This window comes from Aspergillus pseudoviridinutans (genome assembly GCF_018340605.1).
Source record: "Aspergillus pseudoviridinutans IFM 55266 DNA, scaffold_1, whole genome shotgun sequence".
Lineage (NCBI taxonomy): Eukaryota > Fungi > Ascomycota > Eurotiomycetes > Eurotiales > Aspergillaceae > Aspergillus > Aspergillus pseudoviridinutans.
The window spans coordinates 1,080,205-1,098,361 of NW_025091281.1; the positions used below are offsets into that span (position 1 = coordinate 1,080,205).

General features: G+C 51.1%; 6 protein-coding genes across 6 annotated transcripts; 3 read left to right on the forward strand and 3 right to left on the reverse strand.

Annotated features, from left to right (window-relative positions):
* Nucleotides 1-758: 758 nt before the first annotated feature.
* Nucleotides 759-3,458, reverse strand: Asppvi_000404 (uncharacterized protein; the record flags this gene model as incomplete). The annotated part of the gene is made up of 1 exon (XM_043296713.1): nt 759-3,458. One exon carries the CDS (start codon nt 3,456-3,458, stop codon nt 759-761), a length of 2,700 nt encoding a protein of 899 aa, XP_043152648.1.
* Nucleotides 3,459-5,936: 2,478 nt separating this feature from the next.
* Nucleotides 5,937-6,769, forward strand: psf3 (DNA replication protein PSF3; the record flags this gene model as incomplete). Its single annotated transcript, XM_043296714.1, has 6 exons — nt 5,937-5,978; nt 6,033-6,101; nt 6,152-6,210; nt 6,272-6,461; nt 6,537-6,645; nt 6,702-6,769. The coding sequence occupies 6 exons, from the start codon at nt 5,937-5,939 to the stop codon at nt 6,767-6,769; spliced, it is 537 nt and encodes a 178-aa protein (XP_043152649.1).
* A 1,734-nt stretch (nt 6,770-8,503) lies between these two features.
* Nucleotides 8,504-11,701, forward strand: Asppvi_000406 (uncharacterized protein; the record flags this gene model as incomplete). The annotated part of the gene is made up of 5 exons (XM_043296715.1): nt 8,504-8,642; nt 8,717-8,800; nt 8,855-8,932; nt 9,020-9,303; nt 9,359-11,701. 5 exons carry the CDS (start codon nt 8,504-8,506, stop codon nt 11,699-11,701), a joined length of 2,928 nt encoding a protein of 975 aa, XP_043152650.1.
* Nucleotides 11,702-12,403: 702 nt separating this feature from the next.
* Asppvi_000407 (uncharacterized protein) lies at nt 12,404-13,870 on the reverse strand (the record flags this gene model as incomplete). The annotated part of the gene is made up of 1 exon (XM_043296716.1): nt 12,404-13,870. The coding sequence occupies one exon, from the start codon at nt 13,868-13,870 to the stop codon at nt 12,404-12,406; it is 1,467 nt and encodes a 488-aa protein (XP_043152651.1).
* A 381-nt stretch (nt 13,871-14,251) lies between these two features.
* On the reverse strand, nt 14,252-15,240 carry sod2 (superoxide dismutase sodB; the record flags this gene model as incomplete). Its single annotated transcript, XM_043296717.1, has 4 exons — nt 14,252-14,342; nt 14,413-14,480; nt 14,534-14,940; nt 15,117-15,240. 4 exons carry the CDS (start codon nt 15,238-15,240, stop codon nt 14,252-14,254), a joined length of 690 nt encoding a protein of 229 aa, XP_043152652.1.
* Nucleotides 15,241-15,632: 392 nt separating this feature from the next.
* On the forward strand, nt 15,633-17,936 carry Asppvi_000409 (putative G-patch domain protein (TFIP11); the record flags this gene model as incomplete). Its single annotated transcript, XM_043296718.1, has 1 exon — nt 15,633-17,936. The coding sequence occupies one exon, from the start codon at nt 15,633-15,635 to the stop codon at nt 17,934-17,936; it is 2,304 nt and encodes a 767-aa protein (XP_043152653.1).
* Between the last annotated feature and the right edge of the window lie 221 nt (nt 17,937-18,157).

An 18,157-nucleotide genomic window follows, 5' to 3' on the forward strand; every position in this document is an offset into this window, starting at 1 on the left:
CTGTTCTAACAATAGTTAAACAAGCAAGGGAGACAATTTGAGGGGGGGGATTAATTATTAGATTAGGAGGGAGACCTGGTAAATATCCGATATTTAGGTGATATAGTCATCCAAAAGTCATGTCAAAGAATAGGATCATGAGAAGAACGATTGCCAATAATGAAAACTGACTAAGGGGTTAGCCATGAGAAGAACTTGGTGTTATTCCATTATTTATCGTTGCTGTTGACAGAAACGTTGGAAGAAGGAATGTCATCCGTTATCTACCTATCATCCGAAAACGGATAATCATCATCAACGGGTCACCCAAACTTTCAGCACAAAAGTCTAATAATGATTGCACTATGTCGTCCGATTCAGCCAGTGGTTTCGCTAGGCAGCACTTATTCTTGACTCTTAACATCCATCAACCTCACGGGCCTGGATTGAAATAGTTATGTTTTCTATGATCAATCATGCTTTGGATTGGTTATAACATCCGCAAAGTAAATGCAGGGCATTACCTACATACGGAGTACCGCAGTGCTGCAGTTTCATGCAAGGACAAAGGCTTAGACTTGAATAAAGGTCTGTGAAGAGATTGAGTTTACACAGACAAAGCAAAATCGCTAATTCTACATGGATATCACCAATACAATGAGGGCTTATGCTTTCAATGCATCACAACCATGGCATACCGCTTAGAATCAGATGCAAGAGTGTAAAAAAATGAAAGAAACAACAGCATCAAAAGCAAGACTGAGGTCGCTAGAGGAGAATTATCTGATGCTTTGCCTCCAACGATCAATGATCTCCCGCTGGCCATTATCAATCACTGGCTGTAGGCCTTTGGAATGGTAGTTATGAGGCATAGCATAGCTCAAATGATTCATCCCCAAGATAGCATCGCTGTAGAATGTATTCGGGTGCACCATCCCAAAAGTCTGAGGGTTCGCTGCCGCTAGTCCCTGGTTCTGCGCAAATCCTGCCGAAGCTGGATTCCCAAAATTTAACGGCAGTTGCTGTGTTGATAGACGGTTGTCGTATGAACGCTGATGGGTCGGTCCACGACGAGCAGCAGGCTCGTTCGTTGGCGGTTGCCCGACGCTGATCGGACGGGCATGAAGGATGTCCGCCATACTTCTCCGGTATCTTGGAGCTTGGGCCGACTTCTTCTGGGCGGCGGCCTCCCGTCGAAGTCGCTCTCGTCGTTGAGCCAGAGTCTCATCTTCCGGCGCGGCTTCGGTTTCCTCGTTCTTCGGTTCGTCCTCGTGTAGATGGCTTATTTCGGCAAGGATTTCACTGGCAAACTCACTCTCTGCGACAGTGCTGGTGCGGTCCTTGGCTTTCAACCGCTTAAGGCGCTGCGCTAGCGTCTCTTCCTCGTCTCCGCTGTCGGGCTGCGGGGGCTCCGGCAGATTCTGAGCGTACATGGTGGTTGGGCGCTTATCAAGGCTTGCTGACGGTAAGGGCTCTCCTCGGAGCCTCGCGCGACGTCTGCTTAGCGGCTCACTCTCCTCCAATTCCCTTTTCTCCATGAGACCTAAAGGTCTGGCCTCGTCGGGGATCTTGGCTTTCTCAGGGAATAGCACGGCCAGGGGAACGTCTTCATCCTCGTCCTCCTCGTGCTTGTGAACGTCGGGATCTTCCCAAGCTAATGTAACCGGTTTCTGTCGCCTGTGCTCACTTTGTTTCTGGGCGACAGCCTCAAGCTGAAGAAGGGTGGAGTGCATTCCATTGGAGGCAGCGGCTGTCCGCCGCCGCTGTTTAAGTTCCTGCTTTCGCATTTCTAGCTCTGCTAGCAGAGTATTCGGGGGTCCTGTGTATTCGAAATCTGGTTCCTCCTCCTCTGATTCTTCATCGCCTGTTTCTGAATCATCGCTCTCTGACTGCTCATCGTACGCATCATCATCCACATGTGGAGCGGCATCTTCATGTCTAACTGCAGCGTCTGCTTCAGATTGCTTATGTAATGGATGGGACGCGATGGAGGCCGCTCTGAGGTCAGGATTGGAAACGTGATACTCAGAGACGAGATTGGTTCTAGATGCACGTTTCTTCCTTTGTTCGGAGAGATTCGGGTGGGACGACTTGGGCTTGGCGCTCCGATATACATCTGACCCTAGGTTTCCAGCGAAGGGATGTTCTGTGAAGGCAGTGACAGGGGCATGCGCGGACGCATCCAGTATACTCTCAAGCGTTTCAACGGCCGATGCCTGTTTCACCTCGATTTCCAGTGGTGCGGCCGGCGTATCGAAGAAGACGCTCGCTCGAAGTTGCGGAGGCAAATCCTTGTAATTTTTCTGGCCGTTCGCCTCCTCTTGAGTTTGACTAGACAGCCATGGCGCGGATTTTCTGTTCTCCGGTGCAACTGTGCTGAGGAGCTGGGTGCGACGCTTCTCCCGTTCCCGTTCCGCATCACGTCTTTGCGATAGCCGGGGCGGTAAATTCAGCATCATCGGAACAGGCGCAGGGTAGTATACCATATTATTTCCCGCCTGTGGTTCCTTGTACGACTCGGAGCTACTTGCGAGAGGCGGTCTGGTCAGCGACACATGGCGCATGGGGTCCGGACCTTTGTCAACAAAATGAACGCCGTCAAAATCAGTGAACAGAACTCTCGCTTGTTGAAAGGTGTCACCAGAAGCTACAGACGAAGGCCTCTCAATCTCGTAGCCTGCACCATGACCGTGTCGATCAGGAAAATCGGCGGCGAACTGGGGCGAGAAGGTCTCTTGAGGCGGAGAAATGTGCTCAAGCGCAGTCCCAAGCGCAGGCTGGGTGAAAATACCCTCATTTCCACTTTCCGACACTTGCGCCAAACGAGACGCCGAATGAGTGGAGCCCTGAGGGCTGGAAACATTGTTCCTCAAGGGAGAGCCTTCCGTGTTGTATTGGAGAACAGAGTTGGAGACGGAGCTGCACGAGCGCCTCTTCTGCTCGAGATTCATCTTTCGAATTTCACTCGCAATATCCGCCGAGCTCGAGCTCAAGCGTTCCGCACTCCTCTCCAACCTCTCCACATTAGTGACGTACGCTCCTTGTAAGGATTGAAGATCTGGCGTTGGATGACTGAGAGGTACTGGCGTATCGGTGGTCGGAGTCCGCAGGGGTGGTTCATCGGAGTCTGTCTGCACTTGTGGCTTGGAAGTAGTATCGAGCGGAGGAATCACGCGACGAAGATCGTCGGACCGTCGATCTGCACTAACGTTCGTTTCCTCGTAGTCGTCTTCCTCGACCATGTCGTAGCTGGTCGATGTCATGGACCGTAACATGGAGCTCAAGCTGCCAATCCCAGTGTCCTCTGCGGTCTTTGCTGGTTGTAGATAACTCCCTCCTCCGATATGGTCTGTACCTAGGGGCAGTTGCTGAAAGGTGGGGCGCTGTTGCGACTGCGGCGATGAACTGCGGGAGGCGTCAGAATCGGTCGCGTTGGAGGCCACTTCGACGTCGGCCTGGGAAACGGCGTTGTAAGCCATTCTGTTTGGTGGTGGACAAGTAGTGGACGTCCCCAAGGGCCATCAAGAGCACAAGGCAGCCGGTAAGGTCTAGTGGAAGTGAGGGGGATTTATCGATAATTGCTTGAGAGTTTTTGGAAGAGATAAGGCAACCCTCATGCAGCAGTGCACAGGAGTGTATCCGATGCAATACTTTCTCGAAGGAGGCGAGTGATAATATGAGAAGAATAGAAAGATAGGGGCAAGCTGAGTGTAGGAACGGAGGGTGAGAAACAAAAGAAAAAAAGAATAATAGGGCGCTTCTAAAAAAGCCGATAAACAAAGGAGAGAGAGAAAAAGAAGAAGATGTGGACTAGATTGATCTAATGAATTGACTGCTGAACGTCGATAAATTAAATTAGATTTCCCAGCGACGTATGTATGTATGGGGTTGTAAGACCTTGACTCCGGCTATCAGGATAAAGTGCTATATTTGGATGAGAAAGGAACTAGGGTACGTTCCTAGCTGCTTAATGTTGCACCTATTTCGTCCCCATACCGCTTGCATGTTTATTACACTGCCGTTACACTTACAACCCAAGTACGTACCTAGGTAAGGTACCTACCTAGGGTTTAACTGGTACTACGTAAGGTACGCCCATCTCTGGATCGGGATGTGACCGACTCGAATATATGCATACAATGGAGCAGAAAAAAAAAAATCTTGTAGGGTATGATGTAGTCAAAAGCCACATTCTTACTCAAGTCTTCTCAAAAACAAGGAACTGGAGAAGGATGATGGTTTTCCAGACATCTTAGAACTTAGAGAGGGGTCTAGCAGCTCCTAGTCTCAAGATATTAGATGTCTCCTAGCCAGTGAGAATCAGCGGACAAGAACTAAATACATAGGCTAGACCCGACTACTTGTAGCTAGCACTCATTTAAAACCCAGCGCCAAGCCATGCGATGATGGTAGATATTACTTGGAGACACGAACAAACAAGCAAGGTAGCTGCCCTATCTGAACACAGAGAATGCTAAGATTTGTGGATGACGGTGTTCAGACTGCACGGCTGCGCATTAATTTCGGGGACAACACGGATGGTAACAGATTTTGACTCCAGCAGATCACTATCTGTCCGAAAACGGAAGGAATGGTGGTACCGTACGTATACCAACGTTCCCTCACCAATTTTCCGCTTCTACAGCGGCATGTTAGGGTCCAGGAACCGGGTATGATTCGAGCGATAAGCTCAGGGAACTATCAAAATGCGGCCTGTTGTTGTATTGTTACCATGATAGGCTTAAGTTGTGATTCGGCATCATTGGTTGGTGTTATCGGCTGAGCTATCTCGACAATGGTTCTATAGCTACCTACAGAAGGCATGATCAGGATGGTAGAGTAGCTGCCCTGTATTTATCTGGATATCATCAGCTTAAGGCCCACAGCATCGAGATGATTCGAATTCGAATCCCTGAGTAATAGATAGACAATTCCCAGTATTTAAGACACGTTCGCAGTGTGACTGCCTGGTGGAGTCGCACTATTTTAGATAACAAACACCCTACGGTTTGCCCTGAAAATCCCCAGTTCTAGATCCTCCTGGTTCGTCCTGAAACGGCAACAAAACCGTTCTTCCTCGAAMCGATATCTCATGCTTTCTTTCTCTGGCTGTCTATATCTACATCGGTCCGCCTATTTCAATCCAACCAAATCCGTTAACTTGCGACTCTTTCAATAGGATCCCATTGAATTTGTGATGAAGGCAGAGGAACAAAAAGATCAATGTTCACATAGGTTCATTGTGACCTCGGGTCTTGGTACGGTGTACCTTCTGTAGTGAGACATCTTCGAAAACTTTAATTCACTTGTCAGATCCTCTAGACTAAGCTGCAAGATGTCGTCGTCCTTCATCGTCGTCGATTCCAGAATCTGCATTCAATAATCATCTTCGTTCAGGGCCCTCCTTGTGGACTGTGTTGTCGTGGATGCATGTAGTTCTGGGATGATTCCAGCCGCCCGCTCTATGCTTCGAGATGGTCCAAGGATTAAAAGCCGCATCCAAGCCAAACTCCTCCATAATTTTCCAGCATGTGCTTCTTAGTCAGTATCGTCGGAGTTCGTGTCCATCGGTTAGGCGCAAGGAGTTTTCTGAAATCAAACGAGCCTGGTGCGGCTTAAAAGGAAAGATCGTCCAAGATTGGCAACCATATCTTTCGCGCAGTGGCAGAGGACCTCCTGAGCCTAGCTTAGGGAGCGTCGTGATAACTTCATTAATTTCAGCTACAGATTGTCAAACTTACTCCGTAGAGCTTACATGACGCCCTTGAGATGGCCGAGTGAAGCATACGATAGTCAACTGATTATGAAGTGCCAAGAAGTACCGAGGAACAATCTCAATTATGATCATCACGTGACCACGCGACAACGGTACGCGCCGCTGAGCAAGATAGATCACAATTGACATTGCTTTTAAAATTGGCATCTTGACAATCGTACTACCCAGAGAAGACTTCAAGATGTCCTACTATGACGTTGACTCTATTCTGACAGACGCTCAAGTATGCCAGTCGGTACCTTGACAACGTTTTCTTGATCTAACGATTGCATACCAGAAACTGCCCTGCACATTTGAACTTGAGGTGCCCGGGCTTGGCATCCTGGAGGGCAATCCTGGAGAAAATGTGAGTAATAATGGCCGGGGAGAAGGACTCAGAATTTGACGATTGTATAGATTAAGGCAGGGACTCGAATTGATCTCCCATTATGGCTGGGGGTGATGTTGTCAATTGGGTCAGGATCTTGCGCAACATGTGCTATTCATGAAGTAGATTCCCGCTAACTCCCAGGAAAGAGCACGTCTGGGAACCTCACGATTAGTCACACTTGACCTTCCATCAGCATTATCAGACCGGGTAATCAATGCGCTGAAAGCCGATCCCCGAACCGTCGACCTGCGCTCATTGGCACCGCACTTCTACAGTCTGAGCGAGCGGGTGCTCGACCTCTTTGAAGAGGAAGAGATGGTGGATGTTCTGATCAACGTACGTATAAATCTACCATCCTGCGTGGAGTTGATGAATTTCTCTACCTTTCTCTGCTAATTGTGGTCTTGGTAGACATTCAAAAAGCGCGCAGCGGAGATTGCTGACCACGCGCATAACCCCAAAGGCGCTTTAGGGGAGGGTGCAGATTTTCTTCGAGGACTTGATGAGACGGAAAGACAGTGTATGTGAATTAATCTCCTGACATGCGATTCTCGGCTAATAACTATCTTCAACTAGTGTTCCGCGTGGCCCATGATAGTGCAAAGGAGACAAGAATCTGGGCGGGGGAGGCCAAGAAGAGATGACAGAGCCAATTTCAAACAATTTTGTAAAGGACTGAGCTGTGCTCGTTCTTAGCGGGTTAAGGATAATTTTTTGATTAGTTCATGATAGAAAACCAAGATATTAATTCCATGATCGTATCTCGTAGGTGCATGGGGCAGGACGTTCAAGCATGAGCGTCAAGATATCAGTTTGTCCGAATAATCAGCCCTAATTTCAAGCAAATTGGCTCGACATTGACTCATATAATGCTGGCCACCATGCAAGTCATGGTTGTCTGTGTTCTTTGGGATCTGACATTTACCAGATCGTTTGAGTAGCACATCATTAGAATACTTGCTTTCGGGGACCATTAATTGTCTTCAGCACACCAACGGAAGTGGAGGACCAATGTCGCCGTGTGCTTAGTATGGATAATCGTAGTAGCATTGAGTCTATAATTTTGCAGGACACAGTTGGATATGAGCATGTTGTACATGTTTAAGCGCAATTTGGCTGAATATATTTCGAACCAAATGCCAGGATCAGCAATGGGGCGATGATATAATATCCGTAGTCAGGCAGATCCTCTTGCCGACTGATCAATCAGATATCTTCAGATTATTCCCATTTGTGCCGTATTTCTATTGAAGTGCAGTATGATAGATGATAGATCTGGCGTACCGCACATGGGCAATTTGTGGTTCATCCCGCCTGGTGGGGTCTATGGGGCTTTGAGGAGATGCGTCATATTCCTTTTGTTACTAGGTACTGGATCGTCCGTACCTGAGCAATTGAGACAGAAGGAATCATGGCTCGAAGTATACATTCCTATTACTGAGTGCATAAGTATCTTTAAATCATGTCGAAGGTGAAGGGATATTTGCGACCATGGCAGACTGACTTCAAGGTTGTCTCCTATCCAAGACAATGGTCGATAAGAGTCCAGCCCCTGAGTTCTGACAGGATGAAAGGCTAAGGTACCTATAGCTTTAGCCGTACTTTAGTCTCAGTGCTTACTCTTTAGTGGTCACTAGCCAAAAAGCGCCAAAGATGATTGGCAAGTGATGAAACCCCATTGGTAGTTTCTTTGATCCTCCAGGAAGGGGAAGTCAGGGCAGAGCTTCACTTTCACCAGGAATTGATATCCTGACAGCAGAAGTGAATGGTGTCGGACTCAATTACCTGTGTTATCTGAGGTATGAGGATGAATTTCGACAATACAACGAAGAGTGACAACAGTCGCAATTCAAGGGATAAAAATCAATAGATCAGCCACTGCTTGAATGCGTGACAATCGGTCGCATGGCAACACCTGACATTCCCCAACCAGCCTCCATATCGTGGGAATCTCCGTTTCTTGCTTAGCTTAAAGATTTACGGACTCACGGTTGACTCGTCACAGGCGCTTGTCATCATCCTCTTTATCTTCCCCTCACTTGATATCGCGCCAAAAGGTTACGTACGCGGTGCTTCTCCAATATCATCACCACCTTCCTCTCTCCTGCATTAGGTGAACCCACCGTTCTTTCGCCTCGTTGATGGTTGCGCCTCCAGCCTCAAAGGTTGGGCCCCTCGCATCGGCAATCTGCCCGTGCTCCGTATCGCGAGAGCTCTTTGAGTCAACCCTTGCTGGATCGATGAAGTGATTTCCCCAATTTGATGAAGAGTCCTGTCATCCCTGGAGGACACACGACTGGCCATCCTGTTGCAAATTAGTCGGATCCTGCATTGTGCTAGCTAGCTAGCTGAGTGGCTGCTGTCTACATTTCATCAGCATGGATTCGAAACCCCAGCGGCGTAGCACAATTTCCGTGCAATCAACTGCCCCTTCCTCCCTGCGACGCTCGTTCGAGCCCTCTTCCTCTGTGCCTGTCCCTGCTCGCCGTACAGCGCTTCTGAGACACTCTTCGAACAGTAAGTGCGCCCTTGATTTCGCAAATCGCGTTTGAAATACACAAAAGAACTGACTTGGCCGCTGTGTTCCACAGACAAATCTGATCCTCCAATTCCTGCGGCAGTTGCTCGTGTCAAGGGCACGTCCACTATGAATAGTCCGTCGCGATTGGGTTCTGGTAAAGCGTGCCTGAGTTCTACAAGAGTAACTTGGTGCTAATGCATGTACACAGAATCGTCCTGGCTCAACAACCAGTCTCCATTGACTGGAACGCCTCGTGCCACAAGAAGGAAACATGGGTCTAGATCAGGTACGAGTTATAGTCGAGCTGTTCTTGCACTCCGCGAAGCTGTAACACCATGGAGAACAGAATGCTGACAACTGCTGTGTGCGACAGGGACCCCAGAACCTGCTTCTACACCTTTAGTGAACCCTTCGTCTACGCTTTTACAAGACCTTTTAAGAGAACAACGTGCGACTCGAGTTTCGCGGGGTCCTCCTCCTCCAGACGACTGTGAAGAGTACATACCCCGTACACCCGAACGCTCTCAACAATCTCAGACCCAGACTCAGTCCCTGTCCCAGGAAGATGCAGGCTCTGAGAGACAACGCAAGATTAATAGCGCACTATCGGCGGGACTCAAGCAGCCACGAGAGATGGGCTTCAGGGAGATGGACCAAGTAAGTTACGCACGAGAAGAGTCGTGAGTCAAGACATGAATTGACGCCCAGCCAGTATATTTCGAAAATTAACAAACAAAACTTTGACCTGAAACTTGACATCTTCCATCGCGCGCAGCAGATGGTCGTCTTGGAGAAAAAATTGGAACGTATGCAGCAGCTGGAGGAAGACGTTCAGCGCATGCGCCATCTAGAAGAGGAACTGCAAGAGCTTCGTGATGTGGAAGAGGATAATCAGAGACTTCGCGAGTCAAATGAGCAGCTCCGACAAGAGATCGATAAGCGAGACCAGGCGGTCACAGAAGCCGTGGAACTGATCTGTCAACTTGAAGCGAGAGTGGAGGAGCTGGAGGCTAGTACCCTTTCGTCCAGAGCCTCTACAGCTCGTCCTTCGTCCAGCAATGGGCCAGACCCAGCTACACCTAAGAATTGTGTCACTCCAGATATACCGGAGAGATCTTCATCCAAGAAGGCCACCGTGTTAGGGGACAACCACCGAATTTCTTTGGAGAGTCGTTCTCTCACCAGGGCTCCTTCATTCCTTCGTGAAGAGCAGCAGAGCACCGCAGCTCTACGCAGCCTCTTTGTTACCTCTGAACATCTTTCACGCTCTGCGAGAAGCGCTATGACGAAGACGGAGAGTATGAACTCGATGACTGAAACCATGGAACCAGAGTCTCCCAGATTGAGCGCTCTCAGTGAATGTAGCGAGCTCATGCCCTATGACACTATGAACGAGGCGCCCCTTTTCAACCAAGTCGACACGCCAGTCCGCCAGGAAGAATCAGTGGGAACAAGTGAGACTACCCCCAAACCCAAAGGCGAAATACAAGCAAGCGGTCATATTCGCAGCTCTAGTTGGAATCAGCCCCGAGCGGAGCTACTTCCGATAAGAAGCCTCCCAAAAGAAAGGGACCAAGCTCTCACCAATGCTTCAAGGGAAATTGACGACTACACTATCAAGAACGGCATGTTCTCAAGCGCCCCTCGCCAGAAGATACGGTTGGATGACGTTTTTGGAGGGTCAAAATTACCCCCTACTCCGGACACAATGAGTACGGCCTGTGCGTCGGGGACGAATAGATCGAACGGCAGTAGCGCCAGGGGGAAGGTTCAGCCTTACCAGCAGTTCTCTGCTCCGCGAAAACTTGGCCGGCCACGGTCTGCGGGCGAGCTGACAACGAAAAGTTCCGATCATAGAGACTTGGAAAGAATTGACCCTGCGCTGAGTGATGTGACTCTCCCTCGTCTTAGTACTGAAGAGCGCGAAGCGACCCCGGCTATCTTTCCCTTGAACGGCATCCCATCCAAGACGGACTACGTGTTTGATCAAGCTTCTTCAAGACCAAGTATGCGTTATTTCAGCGACGTTGATGACGTTATTTTCAACCCTGTGGGAATCGAGAAAGTCATCTCAAAGATGGAGAAGAACTACTACTCTCCGCCAGCCAAGCCAACAGCAGACATGTTATCTCTATCGCCGCCGTTGACTCCTCAGGACTGGGTCGAGGCGGCAAAGCCAGGCCCTCGGCCCACGAAGAATAGGTCTTCAAACACGAAGACCTATGCCGACCTTCCGCCGAATCCTTCTAAAGCGGCCGGGGCACGGGCTCCCAGCCAATCCACGTTCCTAACTCGTAGGCATAGTGTGGACTCGACTCTCCGAGACCCGGGAGTCCCAGAAGTACCCACGCTTCCCTTGCCTCCATCAGATACAAATACACAGCCTGTACCTCAAGAACGGGAACACCGACGACGGATCAATCTTCGGCCACCATTCCTAGGCCGCCTGGCGCAGCCTCGTCGTCTTGAGCCATCTCCAATAACTGACTCAGAGGACAGTGGAGACGGTGCGCCCTCCCCTGTCATTCGCAAAGCCAGAGTCATGGAACCGCCAAAGATAATCAAGACCGTCGAGGCTGTGGATGCTCCACAACGGGTTCATGGGGAGCTTTGCGTATCGGCACCGACCTACGCTGTCGCGAATGCTGCAAGCAGCCCCAGCAGGACTCTTCCCCATTCTTTCACAGAATCGAACTTCTGGTCACACTCATCTACGGCCAGGCCGTCAACGTCCGCCAGCAAAGGGCATAAGAGACGTAGCTCCCTTGGCATCTTTGGCTTTGGTTGGATGAAAGGTTCGAGCGGCAGTGGTTCTCATCATAAGAAAGCTGGAGCCGACTCGACGGCAACTACGCAGACTACCAGCAAGGAACGGCCGATGTCTCGGTGGGGCCCTGACAGCTCCAATGCCTTGCCTGAGGCAACGAAGAGCGTCGGTACATATGGGGCTTTTCAGGATACCTCAGCTTCCGCCAGACATATGGCTCAAAAGCAAGACGACGACGATTTGACACGTCGGCCGCGATATATTGAGCGAAGAACCCGTCGGCCTTGAAGGATACGACGGAGTAATGAAAAAGTACCCAAATCCGCGAATACATGACCCGTCCTATGATACTTTAATTCTCTTATCACGGCGCGTGTATCTCGTGCATGATTTTTATGACCTGCTTTGATACCCCGAGCCTTTGATAATTTCAGGTGAGACTGTACGACTACCGATTGCATGGGCGGTTTCCATGGAATGCAAGCATTATTTACTATCAAGTTATGACACATCTCAGACGGTATACTAAGCAATTGGGCGTCTTTCTGCTTTTTGTCCTGGTTATGGTTCAGCGGGTCTGCCAATTTATCACCAGTGCATCACCTCTCGTTTTGATTTTATGTCCCTTTGTACGACTTTGCACGGCGAGCCTTTTTCAGGACGACTTACTCTATGCTTTTTCGCAAGTCACACATGATAACGATTTCATTTACCTTCAAGCGCAAGCTTGTCCAAGACAATCATTTCTATTTCAGAACTTACTTGTACACTACTGAGGTAGCTAGGATTATTCATAACGAATTTAATGTTTGTAAGATTTTGTCCCAAATATTAATCCAGAAAACCGAACCCAAACCCAGTCTATATCATTTCCAAAATGCGGCCTGCGCTATCCGGACCATACTCCTTTTCTTTTCCTTCATACCCCATGACAAATGATTAAAGCCGTGCAAGAGCCCCAGAATTAGGGGATAAAAAGACAATGAACACTCAATACCAGCTATTCCCCGCCTCCCCGAGCCTAATCCCCTTCGGATTCATCGAGACGATCCTCTGCCCCGGTATATGATCATCCGTGAACGCCGACTCAAACACCCCGGAGATGGACCGCTTCCCCAGCACCGCAAACGAGTCATACCCCGTCAGATCGCCATTACACGCGGCCCACTCGCGCGATCCATGCGGCGAGCTCCCATCGCCCAGGTCACACCACCTCGTCACCACAATCGCATGCCGGAAGCGCAGACTCCGCGGATCGGACCGGTCCTCGGACAATTTGATCTCGACCATGTACTCGGACGGACAGTCGGGGCAGCGGCGCATGGGGCGGCACTTGGCGCACGGGGTCGCGAACTCGTTGGGGTTGTACGTGCGGCCGTGGTAGATGTCCTTGGCGCGGTGCTCGATGCCCTGCAGGCCGGCCGTGGCGCGGGGCTTGGGGACGTGGCCCAGCGCGCATTTGCAGACGTCCATGAGCTCGCCGTCGCGCCAGTGCGCGCACGCGGAGAAGTACGGCCAGTAGTCCTCGCGCGAGTACAGGAGCAGGCGCATCGAGCTGGGCGCCATGTCTGGGTCTGCGAAGGTCGAGCTCACCACCCGCATCAGCAGCTTGCCCTTGTGGATGTGGTACCGCGTGTGGTGGGACCAGCCGTCCCGTCGCCAGCGACGGGAGAGGGAGTCGAGGTAGATGCCGTAGGAGGGACCGAACCGGTGGGCGCGCAGCGCAAGCTGCACGAAGGTGAAGTACAGCATGCGGGAGTGGGTGATGCGGTGGCGTGGGACGGGGAGGAGGGGGTTGCGGGCGTTCGGGCAGTTGTAGAGCGGGTTGACGACCGTTGCGGGTTGGAGTCTTTCGTGGCCCTCCTGCGTGCGGCGGTGGTATCGGCCGCAAGGCATGCAGAGGAGATGATGGCGTAGGTATCGGTCCTGTGGGACTAGGAAGTCGATTCTATACTCGCGGTTCTCGGGGAGGTTCAAGGCCATCCAGGGCCCCTGGCCCAGCCGGAGGAGAAGCGTCTTGCTGGCAAATGCTAAGCTGGCTCGCTCTGCCGGATTGAGGTATTCTGCAACAAGCGCCCACAGATCTTGTGTCAGGCTTGCAATCATCGGCTCCCCGGCCGGCCGATTGTCTTTTTGTAACTCTGATGCGAAGCCATCCGAATCGTCTGTATCAAGAATGCCTATCGTATGTAGCATAGCCGTAGGGTCGCGAGTCTCGCCTAGCTGGGTATCCACGAGCGCATGTTTCTCCCGATACTTGATCCGATGAGCTTGCAATGGTGCAAGAAGAGGAACTTCAGGGACTTCATTGCTGGCAATGCTCGGTTGTGCAGCCGCTCGGAGGTTTGGTGTAGATGCGGTGTTCTTGCGGAGAACCTGGCGGGATTTCTTCGGTCGCAGAGCGTTGGTTAAAAAGGCTCGAAAGCCACTTTTCTGTCCCGGGCTCTCTGCAGACATCCTGCTGGAAAGGCGACGGGCAATGAGTGGGAGGTAGTTGAAGACTTGGTGTCTTCCTTTTGCTATCTGCTCGTCATACTGCGGAATGGACCTAGAGGATTGAATTTCCGTTTTTGGAGCTTGGATGACGCTGAGAGCTCGGTACGGTAATAATACCGGCTGTTACGGGAGACTATATCCGCGACTATCCGGAGAGCTGCAGGACTCGTACTGTGACTACAATCTATGAGGTAAAAATTGCGAGTGTGACTGGCTGTTGTTGGTGCCTTTGTTGATTAGGGCTATATCAGATACAGAAAATCATTATACAATCATATGCGACAAACCAACAAAAGAACGCTCCAACCAAAGCTGTGTCAACATACAGTGCTCTTGCATAGTCTATGCGGAGAAGCGCTTCTCCACACTCTTCCAGTTGATAACCTCCCAGATGGCCTTGAAGTACTCGGCCTTGCGGTTCTGGTATTGCAGACTGCGAAGTTGTGTTTGTATCAGCTACTGTTGACCGGCCTTGGACGGCAAGGCTAGAAGGGGCCACTTACTAATAGGCATGCTCCCAGGCGTCAATGCCGAGAAGAGGCTGGAACTGGCCAACAACAGGGTCTTGGTTCTAATTCGAAGTTAGTTGTCTGGGATTCACTTCTTCAGAATATTTATACTTACGGCATAGGTCTTAATGCCAATGTGTCCGGTCTGCTTGTCCTTGACAAGCCAAGCCCATCCGCTTCCCTGGATGCCAGCTAGAGCGGTGTTCATCTGACCCTGGAAGTTTCCCAAGCTGCCAAATGCCTCGTCGATGGCCTTGGCCAGAGCACCACTCGGTGGCTCACCACCACCAGAGCTCTTAGGGGCCAGGTTCTCCCAGAAGAGCGTGTGGTTGAGGTGACCACCGCCGTGGAAGTTAATCAGAGGCTTCAAAGCGATCTGGGACGCAATGTCGTTTTTGGCCTGAGCCTCCTGCAGCTGCTCGATGGCCTGGTTGTAGCTGTTGACATAGGTCTGGTGGTGGTTCTTGTGGTGAAGTTCCATGATCTTGCCAGAGATCGAAGGCTCCAGAGCACCATAATCGTCTGTTATCCATGATTAGTTCCCTTCAGAGACTGCAATTGTAATGCTACGCTAGTAGTTATATGTGACAGGTGAGATTATGTAGCTCGAACACAGCGTCGGTATTGAACTTTGGACGAGGAAAATTGGCTCCTATTTTGAGACGAGGAATGCGTTGATGAGGGGGAAGCCAACATACAAGACAGGTCAGGCAGAGTAGCCTTGCCCCGGGCAAAAGTCAAGCTCGCAGCAGCTCTTGGAGCAGCCGAAGCTCCGGAGCGGAGCGCGGTACGCGCAGAGGTACGGATGAGCGAGGCGGCCATTGTGTAATTGAGAGATGTCGACCACTGAAGAGATGGAAGAGACAAACAGGAAACTATTCTGATGCTTCTCAAAGGCAAAAGAAAAGAAGAAATGAAGAGAGAAGGGGGGAAGAATAGACTCGAAGGATGAGACGGGAAACAAACGTCATTGTTTCTCTCGCCTCGGAGCTCGCGTTTCCCCGCCCCGTCACCGCCCGAACGATTACGAAAGAAATCAGATACGGGTTTATTATTATCATGTTCTAGAAGCCGATCACACGTCGTCGTTGCCAGCTCATTTTTCATGGATTTTTCATAGATCAGATCAGCCTCACTTTGCACGCCCTCAGTTAAACTGAAAAGGCAGTGACTTCCAACCGTGCTTTCATTGCGTTTGCCCCGTTAGACCGGCCATGGAGTCACCGACCTCCTCGTCATTCGCTGGCCAGAAGCGTAAAATCGTCCATATGAGCTCAGATGAGGAAGATGCTCGCCCTCCTACAGGCTTTCGCGGCTTTGCGAGAGCTTCCCCTCGCTCCGAATCGCCTCCTTCTTTCGGCCTGGGAAGTGCCCGTCGCAATCCGTGGAATAACAACATAGAGTCAGCCACCTCTGCCCCCCGAGGCGGAAATGCCAATACCGGCAAAGGCATCAGCGGTGGAGGGAATTCTTTCGCTGCGCGTATGATGGCTAAAATGGGTTACAAAGAAGGGCAAGGTTTGGGTGCGAGTGGACAGGGTATCGTCAACCCGATCGAGGCGCAAGCGCGACCGATGGGCGCTGGGTTGGGTGCCGTTCGCGAGAAGACGAAACAAGCTCGAGAGGAGGAGAAGCGACAAGCAGCTGCTCGAGGTGAAGTCGTTGAAGACAGCTCAGATGAAGAACGGACAAGACGACGGAAAAAGAAGGAAGAGCGTCAACGGGAGAGCAGGAGTGGGACGGGGACACCGGTCCCTCGAGCGAAACCTCGGTTCAGGACCGCACGCGAAATTGAGGCGGACATGGATGGTCTGGAGGTGCCAAACGTGTTAAAGTCGCTGATTGATGCTACTGGCAAGGAACAGCGAGTTCTGACCTCCACAGCCGGCCTGATGACTCCTTTGGAGTTTGTCAATCAAGGTGAAGGAGAGGCATTGAAGATCGCGCGACGAGCGCGTCATGACCTCGAGGCCTTTGCCGATGAATGGAAAGGGTTGACTGAACGAAAGAAGTTTGCTGAGTTGGAGGAAGCTCAGATCGTGGAACAACTGGACACCAATCAGCTCAAGACAGATCAACTCACGGACCTTATCACCGCTATTGGGCAGCTGGAAATTTTCGAAGGAGACAGTACGCTTGCACGGTTTGACGAATTGACCAGCAAGCTCGAATCGATAGAGATGAAGTACCGAAGCGAGATCGACGAGTATCGACTATCAGAGACGGCGGTCGCTGCTATTCACCCCCTCTTCCGCCAAGCGATGGAGGATTGGGATCCTCTTCAGGAGCCGACATTTCTTGTATCCAATCTTCGTCGTCTTCAGCCCCTTCTGAGCAGGAAGAAAAACGACGAAGCCTTGTCAAGGCCAGCGACGTCGCCATATGAAACTATGATCTACACTCTTTGGCTCCCCCGAGTCCGCTCTGCGCTCATTAACGACTGGGACGTGTTCGACCCGGCCCCTGCCACATCACTGATCGTATCCTGGAAAGAGATCCTACCAAACTTCGTGTTCGCAAACGTGCTCGACCAGCTCGTCGTTCCCAAGCTCAGCGGCGGTCTGAAGGAGTGGAAGCCCAGGAGCAGCAGCAGGCGTCATCCCTCTTCCCATCAGGGCTCGCGCTCTCCATGGTGGCTCTTCACTTGGCTCCAATACTTGGACGAGCGTCACACGAATCCGACACAACCCACGGGTCTACTTTCAGATGCGAAAAAGAAGTTCCGTGAGATCCTGCGTTCGTGGGATCTCCGTAAGGGTCTGATAAGTGGTATCGAACTCTGGCGAGACGCGCTAGGGTCTGAGTTCGATGTTACCCTACGTAACCAGCTGCTGCCCCGACTTGCGCTTCATCTGCGGGACGACTTCGAGGTAAACCCTCAAGACCAGGACTTGACTGCTTTAGAGGATATCCTCAAGTGGAAAGGATTCTTCAAGCCCAATGTCATTGGCCTTCTTTTGGTGGCAGAATTCTTCCCTAAATGGCACAAAATCCTATACATCTGGCTTACGAACGATCCAAACTTCGAAGAGGTCGGCGAATGGTTCTCCTGGTGGCGCACTCAGATCCCCGCAGAGATCAACGAGCTCGCCGTGGTCGACGACGAATGGAACAAAGGTCTTCAACAAATGGACCTTGCGTCCCGCCTGGATGACCCCGCCACCGAGCTGCCAGCCCCCACCGTCGCAGCGCAACCGGCCCCCGCAGAAGACGTACCACGCCCTGCTCCAGAGGCGCCTGCACCACCTCGCAAGCCCAAKGTCGTCGAGGAGATCGCCTTCAAGGATATTCTCGAATCGTGGTGCATGGAGCAGGGCCTTATCATCCTGCCCCTGCGGGAAGCCCACCCGCAGAACGGCCAGCCTCTGTTCCGCATCACGGCCAGTGCCACCGGGAAGGGCGGGGTGGTTGCATTTGTACAGGGAGATGTTGTCTGGGTTCAAAACAAGAAAGCGAAGGACATATGGGAGCCTATGGGGCTGGAGGACCGGCTTGTGGAGCGTGCCGAGGGCAAGTGACGTATCGGCCTTGTCTCAAGTACTCTAGGCTCCCCTGGAGCCTCTGTTTCTGCGCGTTCATCTGGGAGGTTGATGATACCCATGTTCACTTTATTTTCTCTATGATAAGTCTATATTTACAGATGTGATGAAATGAAAGCTTCGTCTGATCACGACTATATGAATCTAAGCATGCCCTTCAAGCACACTGGCAGATCAATTTGAAACAGATCTGGTTACGG